The 15,505-nt window shown below is 36.8% G+C and overlaps 2 protein-coding genes across 12 annotated transcripts; one reads left to right on the top strand and one right to left on the bottom strand.

Moving 5' to 3' along the window:
- Nucleotides 1-1,849: 1,849 nt before the first annotated feature.
- On the bottom strand, nt 1,850-8,674 carry LOC7493345 (uncharacterized). 11 transcript variants are annotated; one of them, XM_024589756.2, is made up of 11 exons: nt 8,454-8,604; nt 8,051-8,135; nt 7,350-7,516; nt 7,166-7,252; nt 6,181-6,308; nt 5,648-5,744; nt 5,449-5,526; nt 5,137-5,362; nt 3,970-4,193; nt 3,804-3,858; nt 1,850-2,252 (listed from the first exon to the last, which is right to left on the bottom strand). In XM_024589756.2, exons 2-10 carry the CDS (start codon nt 8,073-8,075, stop codon nt 3,835-3,837), a joined length of 1,056 nt encoding a protein of 351 aa, XP_024445524.1. In that variant the 5' UTR covers nt 8,076-8,135; nt 8,454-8,604; the 3' UTR covers nt 1,850-2,252; nt 3,804-3,834. The 11 variants fall into 11 exon arrangements, with proteins under 11 accessions (XP_024445524.1, XP_024445526.1, XP_024445531.1 ...); XM_024589758.2 differs by having other exon boundaries at nt 7,350-7,506; nt 8,454-8,512; XM_024589763.2 differs by having other exon boundaries at nt 7,350-7,466; nt 8,454-8,496.
- Nucleotides 8,675-8,708: 34 nt separating this feature from the next.
- LOC7493344 (fasciclin-like arabinogalactan protein 4) lies at nt 8,709-10,345 on the top strand. The gene has a single exon (XM_024589753.2). The coding sequence runs from the start codon at nt 8,844-8,846 to the stop codon at nt 10,125-10,127; it is 1,284 nt and encodes a 427-aa protein (XP_024445521.1). The 5' UTR covers nt 8,709-8,843; the 3' UTR covers nt 10,128-10,345.
- The last annotated feature ends 5,160 nt before the right edge of the window (nt 10,346-15,505 follow it).

The following is a 15,505-nucleotide window of genomic DNA, read 5'->3' as shown; positions in this document are numbered from 1 at the left end:
ACAATACCATGTACTTAATTTGCCACTAAATCACAGGTTATTTGTTGATCTTAATGCTACATTTATTTATTTAATGTAGTCCCCGTGACCCACACAAGAGATCTGCCCAACTTAATGCTCCAATTATTTATTCATATATAGGAGATATCATTGTATACTGAGAGGTAAATAAAACGCTTCAAATTTGAAAAAAACATGTACACAAAAACCATTAATTTATTTAATTCAATGTCCATGCCCCCCCACAAGATATTTATTCAATTCAATGCTTCATTTGTTTATTTATAGAAGATATTGTGCAGTAAATAACGTGCTTTAAATCTGATAAAATATACACAACAAAATATAATGATCTTAAAACGACAATCTCTGACTTTTAATTAAGAAAAATAATAATTAAAGTCTTAGTATAATCACCACTTTCATGGTTTTTCCATTGGGATCATACACAAATGAAGCATTGCTGTATTATTATCACATAGATTTATATTTATTTTTTCTTAATTAGAGTACATGAACATGAAACAAATACTCTAGTTTTCTCAACCTCCATTTATAAACGAAGTAAATACTTGAGAGAAATTATATTGTTTTAGTTTTCTAGGCAATGTGTTTTTTTTAGTAAAATGTACCATGAATATTACATTAGATAAATAAATAAATAGGGCATTAAGATTATGAGATGGTTTAGCGGTGAAGTACTTAGTGGTCTTCTTGTCTTTGAAGATTAATGGTTCGACTCTACTATTGAATTGTTCATAAAGGATCCGACAATCGGGTGTGAAAGAGGAAGCACAATTTTATCATCAACTTGCAAGATCAGTCTATTTTACATCAAGTCCTTCAAGCTAAGAGATGTTTGTCATGGAATCCAAAGCGAATCTGGGAAGGAGACCAAGTTTTCAATAACGTTGTAGGGCCTGTAATTGCAGTTTGCATTTTGTCAATGTAATGATGTCCTGTGAATGGTCTAATCAATTTAACTGATATATATATATATATATAAACTAAATGGGAAAATCATCTAGTTTTCCTTACAAGACACTAAAACAATGTAGATGTAGATTACTATAGTGTCTTTCCATATGTTTTTTAGATTAAAAATACACTCATAATTTGAGAAACAAAGCTAAATTGTGTAATGTAATCGTGGTTTATTGTGATTTTTAAAATAATTTTTTATTTTAAAATATTTTAAAATATTTTTTCTTTAGATTTTATATCAAAATATAAAAACCATAAAATAATATCAATTGAATGCTTTTTCAAATTAAAAATACCTCTGAAAAACATCAGGAATATAAACAACAGCCCTACATCCTGAATTTCATGATTCGCGTTTTGACGTTTCACTGAATTAGGGTGACTTTTGGAGTGCTTGAAAAGTCATGCTACTCAATTAAGTCAAGCATTCTGCAAATCTTCTCTATGCAAGTGCAAGATGGGAACACTGACACTTAAACGAGGAATTCTAACTCTTATCAATCAAAAGAAGATATATATATTATTGTCTAGCTGGATCGCCAAAGATCAAGACAATAACTTGATGAGGTTAATCTTTCAAGCAGCAAGAACTACGAGCATTCAACAAGCGGGCAATGCCCCTATGTTCTGGCCATCCATGCATCGACGGGAAGTCGTTTCATTGCCAGCTTTCTTGCATCTTTGTGAGTTTTCATCATGCACATTATGGATTTTGACCTTCCAAAACACGAGCTTGTTCTTTTTTCTGAGAAATTTTTCATCTTTTATTAATTACATAAACACAAACCTTGCGAAGTTTACGTGCAATATTTGATCACATGATTCTGTAATGCTGAACTAGGGACAAATGGCATCGCTAGTATGGTTTATGTTATGAAAGGCCTAGTAAATATGGCAGAACAAAAGGCAATTGTCAATAGTGAAAAGATGACAGTGATATAACAGGCACGAAAGCAATAACATGACAAAGCTGGCTCTACAAGTACTAAATCAATAGAGAAACGGGCACCAGCTAACCAGAAGCGGAAAACTTGTATCTGGTACCCCAAATTATCACAAAAAGACGCGTGTTCTTCTCAAGAGTCCCCGACATTGCAAAATCACGGATTCCATATCCTAGCTGCAAGGGCTCTGAGCATTGTCTACACTTGACATTGTGGGGTTTTGTTGTGCACAAGCTTTTCATCCATGTAATGGTCAAAGAGGGTTTCATATTTGAGCAGCATGGGATTGCTGCATAAGCACCACATAGCGTTCTTCCCTTAAGCCTGCAAATTTTTAACTGCGAAGTTAGGATCAGGATACTCCTTTATTGCTTTTTAACTAATCACACTCAGAAGAAAGCTGACATTTACTCCTCTTTTCCAACAGGAGAAACGTGTATTATTTCACTGAGCACGTCAGTAACAAACAAGAAATTGCACTGTTACGAACAACCATACCAAGCATTTTTCTTTATGTAAAGTGATTATTAGAAGAAAGAGAGATCTAGAAGACCGTATTATTACATCACATGACCAAATGAAATGACTGGAGTTTGTAAAATTCTCGACGACTCAGTACAAAATTGCCTGAGTCCCTGCATATCTCTCTTCATAACAAGACCTTGAACACACCATTTACTTCACCCATACTAGCAATGCTGAACTACCATGAATCCCAAGTTTATTTTCTATGGCATGGAAAATAGAGATAAACCAATTCCACCCAGAAGAAATAAGAAAGGAGATTGGAAGAGAGAAATACACAAGTTATAGACATTCTACATCATTCAACCGAGTAATTTGTCATAGAAAATTTGCGTCTGTTATAATAAGAGATTGTTTAAATGTCTCTTCTGGAAAGAGTGATGCTATTTACCTATATTTCAGCATTTCTTCTCCATCATTCCTCCATAACATATGATGACGGCCATGGTGGCATTTAGATGATTAGAACGCTCATTCAGAATATCAGATTTAGTGAATTCACATCCATGCCTGTCCACTTGCCTATAATAATGTCTAAAGAAAACAGGGAGATGTTGCCGGAGTATTTCAATCTACGTAACTATCCACCATTCTCAGAGGATTTACACATGATAAATTGCTTTTTCTTAGCTTTGAGTAATGTCCGCTTTACAGAAGTCCTGAATAAAATATTGTCTGAATATCCAATCCTATGAAAGCCTTTTCTTAGCTATAAGAATTTGTCTAATTAATGTATTTGACTGGAAAATGTTAGTGGTATCAAATGCAGACTATCGCAGATGTAGAATTCCATAATAAACACAAGATTAACAAAAGAAGATTAACCTACAAAGTACCACACAACAGGAGCATGAAGGTACAGGCAACCAAGGTCCAGAATACATCATGACTATATAGGTCATATTTACATCATTTCTAAGGATGATAAATCAAATGAGTTTAAAACAGAAAAGGAAAAACATCAAAAACTTTACTGCTAGAAATCTTAACAAAATTAAACTGGTAACAACAATATATATGGCACAAACTTATGCGAATCGGCAAATTACTGGTTCACAAGGACAGTGGCAGCTGTGACAATAATTGGACCAACAAAAACCAAAAAGCATAAATTGTGTACCATATTCTTGTTGGGTGAGTTGCAAGCACAAGAATGGATTTACAATTTTGATGAAAATATTATAATAATATAATTACAGAAAACAGATGAGAAAACAAGGATCATAATTTGTTTCAGACATGGAAAATACTTGTATGCTTTGAATTACTGAAAACATGCATATAGGAAAGCATATCCATACATTTAAATATAAACTTGTTACACTCTATAGAAACTGGTAGAGGAAATACCTTCTTAGCTTCCTTACTAATCTATTTAGCATCAACTTGGTTGAAGGACCACATGCTGCAAAATAGAAGTACAAGATGAAATTTTCTAGATGCTTCAAGTGGTTGCAAGAATAAAAGGCTTTATACAAACTGAATGCATTTTCCACAGCACATATCATGTTAGTACCTTAATTTGTGTCCTATTGTATGTGTAAGTGATGTGAACAGAACCATCACTAGCCTGGATAACCGCTGGATATGAGAATTCCATATCCAGTTTTTCCTCCAGTGTAACAACATCATGCCAAGAGTCACCATCATCTTTGGACACAGCAACTTTAAGCACGCCCCTTGAGATTGTATTGTAAGCAAGCAAGACAGGACCATCTTTTAGTTTAACCCCATCAATACCTAATGTAAAAACATAGTGTGTCAACCACAACTTATATGAGGTAGCAAAGATGGTAGAAACCATGGGATCATGATCATTTTTTCTCTCTCTTGATATAGCATTTTCTAGTTTTAGAAAAGAAAGCAGGAGCAAATTGATATTGCAATCTTGTCTTATAATCTAAAAAGAAGCCCCAACCAGCGCTGTAGTTGATGAGCTGATGGTGTTAACAGTCCTACGAATCCACCTCACTCAACTATTGTGTGGGATTCAGGTTCTCTGGCCTATGTCTTACAGTGTGCAAAAGTGAAACAATGCATAACTCATTCCCAACTACAAGTCAAATTTTCCTGCAGGGAGTGTGCTCTTTCCCAAAGGTACAAGATCTAAAAGGGAGAGGTTGTATGCTCCAACAACAGCTTCAGGGTTCTCTTGCCTATGCCTAATGGTGTGTAAAGCGGAATGTGGCATGCCTTGTTCTCAACTGCGTCAAATTGTTAAGCATGGTGTGCACTTTTTCATGAAGAAGCATGATTTAACAGGGAGAGTTTGTGTGCTTCAACAATAGCGAGTCGCATTTTGAGAGAGGCAACTCTACTCTTGGTTGAAACTCAAATTTTATTTCCTCTCATATTTAGAGTCAATTCCAAGTTCCAAATTAGATGTCGAATGTGAATGAGAGAGGTCTTGGATACATTAAAAGTCAAGCATGAAGATTCTAACAGCAACTCCAGCCAGCTTTCTTGCTACAATTGCCTATGATATGATTGAGTATAATGCATATTGCATTATGTCTAGTGATAGACATCTGACACTTGTTATGGCTAACCATGAAAACTAAGATGGGCTAAATATAATTTTCATAATCTGATTAAGATACATTTATTCAACTAAACATTAACAAACTATTTATATAACACCACGAGAGGATGCAAGCTGCCACTCCAACTCTGGAATACTAACCTGAGTTTGGGTTGGGGAGTTCAGTGGGTTTTGCATAACCCCAGGTCACACCACCATCATAGGATTCTGACATACAAACTCTTCCAATGTCATCAAACGAACGCAATAAAACACGAAATGTCCCATCTGCAGTCTGGAATGGTACTGGCTGAATCACACTAAGAGATGTATTTTCAACGTATATTGGGCCATGCTTTCTCCATGACCTACCTGCATCTGCAGTCACCTATTCACACAAATCAAAAATATGTCAAATGTCAATACCAAAACAGCATTAGATTCCAAGTGCTCAAGCAAATGAGCTGTTACAACCTCCATCCATGCACCCCAAGAATTCCAACTTTCTACAGATGATCCACAGAGCAAGAGCCCATTTTCCAACAAGATTGGCTGCACAAGGGAATCACTTATTTTAAGGGAATCATAATAGCAACAATCAAGCTTCATTGTTGCTGATATAACTAGCGTACTTGAGTCATTAGACAATATATTCTGATGTTTAGAACCACACCTTATTCTTTGACGGTCCTAATATGCCAGGAGGAAGTTGCTCTCTCTTTGACCAAGTAACACCTTTGTCATAAGACCGTTTCATGCATCCACTCCATCTGAGATTTAGCAAGTTAAAAGTAGAAGCAAGACAAGTGCTCAGTAGCTAGTAGCTAAATCTATTATCATTTCCAAAAGGAACTTTATAATGTAATTTAACATATAAAATTACATCCCAAAAGTTCAATTTTTTTTACTATGATAAGAACACAAATGCATCCCCCAGACAGCAGGTAACTGCAAAACTGAGTGGTAATTATATAGCAAAGAGGGCAAGTTATATCTCTGACTAGTGTTCAACTAGAGCCTCTTGGAAATCATTTAAGACACACGAATGCATGAAAGATTTAGCCGCTGTAGGGCCTGTTGACTCAACACCCCTAGATGAAAACATATGAATTTAGCAACAACCAATACACTTGAACACTATTTAGGGAAGCTTGACTACAAAAATTAACAGTTTAAATGGAAAACAATTGAGGCTGGAAGTTTTACTTTTGGACCTCTTGACCGACTTTATAGAACAGAAGTAACTCCTCTGATGCCAGTTTGAATAGCACAGGGTTCCACATAGGAACATCAAGCTGATCATCAACGATGATGGGTGATTGCCAATAACCATCCTGCACATCAGATACCCACTCATATGAGATAAACCATCTTAAAATCCAAAGAGGCAAAATAACAGGTAATTTGAGAAAGAATCAGTTACTTACAGAAGTGATTGGAGGTCGACTAAGTCAAGAGGGCTTAGTAGAAGTTAATGAATCAATCAATATGTCCAGGATCTTCCTAACACTGCCTTTTTGCATTAATCTTTTGAATCTAACGACCAGTTAATTGATGCCACTTATTTTACAGAGGAAGTGAACTTTACTACTGGAAAGAAGAATTTAATGTGTTGAAACAAAACTTATCCATTTATTTTTCTATTGCTCACTGGCTTGGGATATATGTGGGACAAGATTCTTGTGATTTGTAGAGAACAGTGGATTTCCCATGACAAGACAGATGGAGAACTAGTTATTGATTAATTGAATGTTTTCAGAAGGACGATCATAAGACCTTGAGGTTGCATTCCTTGCAGGGTGTGTTTGAATGGAGTTGAGTTCAAGACTTCCCAAGTATCTCCGTGGAAGCACTGTTTGATAATTTTTTGGTCTCCTTTGAGCACTACAACAGCGGCTTTAGGGATAATCTCATAAGCAACTATGCAGAAGTATTGAAACCCTTGTTAATTTGAATTTTCTGATCTTTCTTCTTCATCTTGGAGTATGTTTTTGAGTCTTCCTTTCTTTCTAATAATTTTTTTTTTCTTTTGAGCACAATAAAATACTACTAGGGGAGGAAATACTAAAGAGCATATCCTACAAGTTTACAGTCATGAAAACAAACTTTTTGGAAAAATTAGATGCATCATCAATAAGTGGCATACAATTAAATCAGAAAGTGATCCAACAGACAGAGGAAGAATAATTACTTTGTATGTCTGTATCCAAATCTTCACATCAGGTGCTCCCTCTTTTGTACCTCCAAAATAAGCTACCAAAAAGTGATTTTTATCAACCTGCACAAAGCACAGATCAGCACAACATTAAAAAGCTCTGTTCGTGAAGACATGCTGCAAGAATTTGAAGTCAGATTGTTTAACTCCAATGGCAAACCTCAACAATGGTAGAGGCATGACAGCTATTGAAGGGAGAAGAGTTTGCAGGAAATGTGAACTCCTCTTTCACTAGCTGCCAGTTGTGACAGTCTTTGCTCATATTTGAAATCTTTGGCTGCAGAACCGTATAATTTGTGTTTATTCCAGTGACCTTCCTGAAGAGAACTTGGAACATTTATAGGTCTTAAGAATAATACTAAAAAAGCACACAGAAGCACAGAAACAAATGTATAGAGGAAATAGCATTACCATTTACAATGAACAAAATAAAGATAACAGCAACAAAAATAATAAGAAAAAGAAAAAATGCTGGCTCTTTCTCTGTGTTCGTTTGCCCTAGGTGAACATCTCTGACATTTTGGTTGTAATGTACTCTTTTTGGCCGTGATAAACATTCATTACGGGCCCCTCATGGTTTCAAGTAAGCCATCACTTCATTAATTTCCCACGTATGGTGTGCATGACAATAATAGAGTACAATTTGTTTCTGTCAATAGTTTCTCACTGTGATTGTTCTAAACAAGGGAAACATGTTAAAAACTTGCGGCAAATAGAATATATCTGAGAAGTAGATTCTTTCTACAATTGGGTGCAGGAATGTAGGGGCATACTTCATCAAATTAAGCACTAAAACTAGCATCAACATCAATCAGTTTAACAAATCAAAGATAAAGAGAAAAGAAAGGGGGGAAAGACAACCTGCTAGGACGCTTATGAAAGTCATCAAGTAATTGCCGGTAGGTGTGCAATCTGATAGTGTTAGAACTCAAGAACTCATGATTGACTTTGAAGGGGCCACGAAAATCAGAGAAATTGGACATACAAAACAACAATAATAAGATCATCAAAGAAAACAAGAAAAGAAGCAACACAGTGCTCCTAAATGATTTCCACATTTCTATGAACTTCTGTTTCTATATCTAGGTTTCCTCAAAGCAATTCAATTTCATATGTACATACAAGGATTACATAAACACGCAATTAGAGAGAGAGAGAGAGAGAATCCTAAAGAAAGAAAGTCAACATAACAGAAGCAAAAGAAGAGCACCCACTATGGATTAATCAAATAGCATGACAGAATAAAATAGAGAAGCAATCGTACCTAATACAGTGATGCCATGAAAATAAGGGGGAAAAAAAACTTTTGAGAGGAGAGAGAGAGAGGTGTATTAAAAAATTGTTTACAGACCTCAAAAGAAGAGAGTGATGCAAGAAAGGGGGCACCGCTGACTGACTGCTGAGGTTACTCTTCAGCTTAGTTTCAAATATTGTAAACAAAGGCCCCTCAAAGATCAGAACTTTATGCATTGCCCCCTCAAAAAAAAACCTAATTTAGCCAACCCCCCCAAGATTGAAACTTTTGGTCATTCCCCTCCTAAAAAACACATTTTCCTGCTCTACATCAAAATCACTCTCAATCCTCTTCACTCACTCACTCTCTCTCACTCCTTTCACTCTCTCTGCTGCATCCTGAAAAGGTAAACCCAAGGGGATGGCACCAATCAATCCAGCCATTTCCCATATTACCCCAACAACCACACTAACCTATTTCCTCCTCCTCCTCCTCGCCACCACCACTACTACCACCCCAATTTTAGCCATAACCAATTTAACAGCCCTCCTCTCCTCCTTCCCTGACTTCTCCTCCTTCACTTCCCTCATCACCTCCATACCCTCTCTAACCTCAGACCTTTCTGACCGATCTGCCCTTACTCTCTTAGTCATTCCAAATTCTTATCTTTCCTCCTCTTTAGACCTCACGCGCCGCCTCTCTCCATCTGCCCTCGCCGACCTCCTTCGTTACCACATCCTCCTCCAATACCTCTCCTCCTCCGACCTCCACCAAGTTCCCCCCTCTGGGGCCCTCATTACCACCCTCTTCCAAACCACCGGCCGTGCCTCCTCTAACTCTGGCTCTGTTAACATCACTCGAAACCCAGTAACAAATGCAATCACTATCTCCTCTCCATCCCCGTTTTCCTCCTCAAACGCCACGGTTTTGTCCTTGATAATGACTCTTCCTTACAATGTTTCCATAATTTCAGTGAATTCTCTGTTAGTCCCATATGGTTTTGATTTGATGGCATCAGAAACAAGGCCTACATTGGGTTTGAATATCACTAAAGCATTACTTGATGGCCACAGTTTTTTGGTCGCAGCTTCTTTGTTATCTGCTTCTGGAGTAGTACAGGAATTTGAAGCTGATGAAGGAGGAGCTGGGATAACTCTTTTTGTGCCTACAGATTCTGCTTTTTCAGATCTGTCGGCAACTGCTATCAGTCTACAGTCATTGCCAGCTGATAAGAAAGCTGATGTCTTAAAATTTCATGTCTTGCATTCCTATTACCCTCTGGGTTCCTTGGAGTCTATCGTTAATCCTGTGCAGCCTACATTGGCTACTGAAGATATGGGTGCTGGCAGTTTTACGCTGAATATTTCGAGGGTTAATGGGTCAGTTGCGATTGATTCAGGGATTGTTCAGGCGTCTGTTACGCAGACTGTTTTTGACCAGAACCCTGTTGTCATTTTTGGTGTTTCGAAAGTGCTTTTGCCTAAAGAGATTTTTGGGAGGAATCCTGTGTTGACTAGTAAGCCAGGGAATACTGATATGGGAAATGCACAGCCGCCTGTCAGTGCTTTGTCACCAGAGAATTCGCCGAAAATGCTGTCGTCTGCTCCAGGTGTTAGAGAAGAGATTAAGTCTGGAGTTGGAGGGTTGCAGTGGTTGAGTACTCTACATTTGCTTTGTGTTGTTTTTGTATGCAATTGTATTTAGTGGTATGTGTTTTAATTATTTTGCACTTGATAATCAAAGATTTTTTTTTTTTTTTTTGGGGGGGGGGGGTGTACACTTTATTGAATTGAATTTGGCTACAAAAGTAGCTTTTTTTGTGCTTTTCTTTGTATGTGGCACTGTAGAGGGAGATGTCTAAGTGTGAATTGTGTAGCTTCTTGAATAATTTATATCATAAGAGCATCATATTTTCTCTGGCAGTTCTGCACTTATTTTTTGGCACTTGTTATGAAGTTTTGATAAGAGTAAATGGAGTTTTTTTTTCATGATTTTGGGCCGCTTTTTATGTTCTGCAACAGTGTTGAACTTATTATGAGGTTTGAAACATTGAATTCTAACATTTGATATCTCTATGTTTCACCTTTTCAAGCCATAACGGGTACTGATTTTTTTATGTCCAGACCAATCTCCTCGATGAGTTCTTCCCTAGTGCACCCTTGACAGAACATGAACATGCTTTATCCTAGAAATAACATACAAATTGGTGTGGCAGCAGGGTATGCTTGCATGTTGCATTGTTGATCTCATTGGTACTTCTGTTTACTTTGATAGTGTATGATTGAGGAGAAATTTGAGTCTGCAAAATTACCGGTTGTTGGCTTGTTTTGTTTGGGAGTTCCAAGTGAAGGCTTTGAATATGTCAAAGGCTTATGATTTTACTGGTAGCAAGTAGTTTTCCTACAATCAGTTTATGCAGCGATGAGAGCTTCAAGTTGCAGGGGAGACAGCCTGGTTCTAGCTCCGATACTGGTGGTATCAACGGCAGTGAGGATTGCAAAATGCTAAGTAGATTTTAGGATTTGGGTGTGACCAGCTCCTTGTTGCCCAAATTCAAGTGTGAATGCATTCTCATCACTTTGGTCTTGATTTGGTGTGGTTATATTGGATTTTTCTTTGATTGAGGAAAAGAGGATCTTTCTAATCTTCTGTTGTTTTTAGCTTTTGGGTGAATTTACAAACAGATCAATGGTCACAGGCACCAGGGAGTCCGGTTTCAATTTCTTTGCATGCAAGGGCCAAGCAAGGTAATGCCTTCTGAATCTGATTAGGTATTATTGCTTTCTTTTTTCTTCTCTCTCTCTCTGTTTTCTTTTCTTCTTCTTCTTTTTTTTCAATTCAACTGTGTTATCTGGTTGTTGGGTGTGCTATTGTAATTTACTGTTATTCCAGTTCAATAATGATTTGTTAATTGCTTTTACTTGATTGGTATCATTGCAGTCTGTAATCTGGTCAATAAGCACTCATCAAAATAAAACTATAGACCCGCTTCTCACAAGAACACTTTAAAAAAAATTACAAGATGTTTCTTTTTAGTGTTGCAAGTCATTAATCATTGGAAGAAAACAATGTGAGATTTGAAGTGAATGATGGTCATGGAACCAGAGGCTGGTTAGTTTCAAACTCATTCGTGCTCTCTCTTGTGGTCCATAACCTATTTATAGGATCATACTTTACTGATAAAAAATAAACGTTTCTTAAATTTATTGATGACAATCCTATGAACCTGTTTTTGAAAAGCTTTAAGGGAAGGTCCTTGTGCTTGCTACAATAAATGCTGGTGACTCAATTGGGAAATACTATTTGTTGGGGTTTCCATTCAGAAATAGTATTTTGTAGTATAGAGGAGCTGATAACTGGTTTTCTTTTGGCTTTAACTGATTTCCATTCTCAATCAATTTCTAGGTCTAGATTACAATTAGGGCAACATCTAGATCTATGGTTTTATTTTTTCAAACCAAGATTTTTGCTGGTCATTTTTATTTTGATTCTGTGTTTATCAAGATATTGACCCATTTTGAAGTTTCATAGATCATGTCAAATTGTTTGATCTAGAGCAATCCCACTAGGATCTTGATAAGCATGCAGCACTATATTTTATGAAAGCAGTCTAGTTCTAGTTCAATGGGAGGTTTGGGTTAAGGAAAAGCAACCTTGTAATCACTGCAGATTTATTTGCTTAAGTGGTATAAAGTTAATCAGCCTAAGGGAAACAGAGGTCTGGAGTTAAAGAAATAGGTAGCCTTGTGCTGAAACTTCCATGATGAAATAAGAGGCATTATGAAATTAGCTTTCATGATAAAATGGAGCTGTGGATAGGGCTTCAATGCATAAGTACAGTAGTAACTACCAAGAAAGTGTTCCGTGGTAGGACTGGGGTCAAAGGCTGTGATTCTCACCTGTGGAAGGGCATTTGGGTGTCTTGAGTAAACATTTGAGCAAGCACTAGTAGGATTGTGGGGAAGGGGCAATATTCACTTTCTGGTGAGATACATGGGTTGAGATAGAGGGCCCTATTGCTGACAATGAATTTTCATCCTATCCCAGAAGCTTGTTGGTATTCTAAAGCAGTGGAGTGGGTTGGTGCTGTTGGAGAATAGGCCTGGAACACGTTTTCCATTTGGTGCCTTGTGATCTTGCTCTGAAGATTTACTCATGAACCTCTCCTACAGAGCTGAAGAGAGGGACAGACAAATCCATGAAAGAACTGGCGATAGGAAGTTCTCTGTCAAGTTTGCTTATAACCTTCTTGAAGGAGATTTCTGGAGTAACTCAAGGTACAAGTGGAGGTTAGATTGGAAATGGAAAAGGCCACACAAGATTCTCTATATCTCCTGGCTGATACAGAACAAGAGATTGTCAACAAATGAGCTTTTAGAGGAACCTGGAATCTAACAGACCCTGTTACTTGACACCTGTGCATTACTAATGAGTGAAGAGGAGAACATGTGCGTAGGGACTGCTATTTGGCCAAGTGCTTGGTGCAGTCTTCTGGATGAGAAGGACAAGGTCACATTTTTATTTTTTTTTAGAAGGATCATAGTGAATGGTTGTATTATAAGCTTAGAGAAGTGTGTGACAAGGCCATGGTCGAAGATTGGGCTCTCATCTTTGAAGTCACAAGCTGGCAAGATTGGAGATGGATGAATGGTTGTATATTTAACAATATTCTGGTGGATAGCAAGCTAGCCGTCTTCAAGTTTCACAGGTTTTTTGCAGAAGTAAAGCTGGCTGACTCTATTAACTTCTTTGAAGCCAACAAGAAAGGATATAGACTTACTGGCTAGCAACAACTGCAAAAAGGATGGATGAAGTAGAATGCTGATGCATTTTTTTTTTCAGGGCTGATAGTATTGCTAATTTTTTATGTGATTGCAGCGGCATCATCCTTGGTATGTTTCCTGCTCTTGTGGTTTTCAAACCTAGCTGAAGTCACTGCCATCATCAAGGCTTTAGTGATTACTGCTTTAAATCATCTGCTACTTCACTATTTGATTCTGGTGGAATCGGACTACTATTGTTATTAGTTTGGCTTATTAAAGAATCGGATTGGCCTTGGACGTATCATCATGTGTTTCTCACCATTTCCCCTTTAGGAAGATCATTCCAGAGAGTCTTTTCTGTCATGTCTAGCTTGAAGCCAATTTTTTTTGCAGACCATCTTGCTGTACTAGGAGTTGCTAGAAATGCTGATTTATACCCTAGGTTTGATTCTGATGATTGCTTTAATCTTGTCCCAGTTCTGCTGCAAGGAAGGTACTGCTGTTTCATTAGAGTTGGATCTACTCTTTTGGCTTCTCTGGCATCTTTTGGCTACTCCTGTGAGTTTGCTGATTTTTGGGTCTAAAGATTGTTAGTTTATGTGCTCTTTTGCTGCTGGAACTCTTCCGCTGCTGAATTTCCAGGAGCTCTGCAATGCATCTTAATCCTGCTTGTTTTCATGCACTTTATGTCTCTAGACTTTTTCTGTCACTAATATAGCATCTCTGTCTGTATCCATTTCTATTCTGGTATCGTTTAATCTTTGGTTTGATGGCGGGCTGCTGTCATTGATTTCTCTAGTGTGCTTCTTGATCACCTGGGTGATGTTTGGAGAAGTTTCTAATTGAATGAGGATGCTCCTGATTATTTTTGTTGACCTAGTGTTTTTGGAGGTTTAGGTTGCTCAAACAATTTTCGAGGCTCTTCAATGTCAGTGTCTTCTTTTATTAGTTTCTTCATCATTTTGTGTTAGCTTTTGTGTTGATACTCGCGGTCTCATTTTTGTCCAAGCTTTTGTGTTTTTGTTTATTAATGTTTACTTGGTGCCTTATTTATAATATTTCCTCTGGTTTATCAAGAAAAGAAAATAACTAGGCTACCGAGGGGGCTTGTAGGGTAAACCCAGTATGGTAGATGTAGGAGGCTTAATCAGGCACCAATGTGGTGCTCGGTGAAGTGGTTTGCATAGAAGAGAGCCTGTGTTTTTGGCAGCTGAGGTGGATATGGGCAGTTCTGACAGGCTTAGAAATGGCTTGGAATTTACAGGTTTCAAACATTGATCCTTTGAAGTAGATCCACAAGTTGGTGCAGCCATGGTTCAGTCAAGCATACAGATGCTACTTTGCTTGTGATCAAAGCTCAAGCCTCTTCTGCAACTCCTGGATAGGGAGTCAAGTGAACCATTAATTTTGTCACCTCAACAAGGAAGCAAACATTGGTGACTTAGATTCACTTATGTTTTCAGTTTGAGGTTATTTTTTAAAATGTTTGTTTTTGTTTGAAAATGTATTAAAATAATATTATTTTTAAAAATATATATTTTTTAATGATTTGAAAATATAAAAAAATTAATTTCAAATAAAAATAATAATAATAATTTCAAATTTTACTTAAGGGTGTGTTCGGAATTGTTGTAGTAGTGGCGGTTTAAAGTGTTTTTTGTTTAGAAATATATTAAAATAAAGTTTTTTTATTTTTAAAATTATTTTTGACATCAACACATTAAAATGATATAAAAATATAAAAAAATTTATTTTAAATAAAAATAAAAAATTTTTAAAATTAAAAAAAATACAATTTACATGGCATTTTCATTGGAGTCTTTTATTTAGAACGGCCTCAAGTCGAGGATGACACTGCAGAGGCTTCTAATATCAGACCGTGCATTATTTCTAGTTCTGTTTTCTGGGCCTACTACGGCGAAAAACGAATTGTTTTGGCATCTTAGGGATTTGTTGTCACTTTTCTTCGTTCATTGGTGTGTGCTCGATCTTCAAGGCATCCCTTTCCCATTAATCCTGAAATCACGAGCATGTTACCTCTATTCTGAATTGATACAAACTATTTTGATTAAAAAAAAAAAAGTGTGTGTGTTGAATATTTAAAAAAAATCATTTATAATTTTGTTTAATGTCGTCATTCATCTTAATAGTTATCTTTTCACTTCAAGAAGAAGAAAAAAAATGATAACAAGAAAAAACCCTACCCAGCTACGAGTCTTTTGGAATTTAAAATAAAGAAATAAACAGAGACTCTGTGAAAATTAGCTTCTTGATTTTAATTTCCATTAATTAGGGGTTCCGCTAATTACACAAAGCTCC

Source organism: Populus trichocarpa, chromosome 18, assembly GCF_000002775.5.
Source record: "Populus trichocarpa isolate Nisqually-1 chromosome 18, P.trichocarpa_v4.1, whole genome shotgun sequence".
In the NCBI taxonomy this organism is placed as follows: Eukaryota; Viridiplantae; Streptophyta; class Magnoliopsida; order Malpighiales; family Salicaceae; genus Populus; species Populus trichocarpa.
Note: the sequence above shows the minus strand (reverse complement) of the source record. Positions and strands in the feature narration are given on the sequence as shown.

What these genes read in the sequence shown, in the direction of transcription:
- LOC7493344 (XM_024589753.2), top strand. Translation starts at nt 8,844, where the DNA reads ATGGCACCAATCAATCCAGCCATTTCCCATATTACCCCAACAACCACA.
- LOC7493345 (XM_052448944.1), bottom strand. Translation starts at nt 8,659, where the DNA reads ATGCATAAAGTTCTGATCTTTGAGGGGCCTTTGTTTACAATATTTGAA. An exon ending in TCATGGCATCACTGTATTAG is followed by an intron (nt 7,507 to 8,453) that starts GTACGATTGCTT and finishes AGTTCTCTTCAG; the next exon opens with GAAGGTCACTGGAATAAACA. An exon ending in CTTGGGGTGCATGGATGGAG is followed by an intron (nt 5,363 to 5,448) that starts GTTGTAACAGCT and finishes TTGTGTGAATAG; the next exon opens with GTGACTGCAGATGCAGGTAG.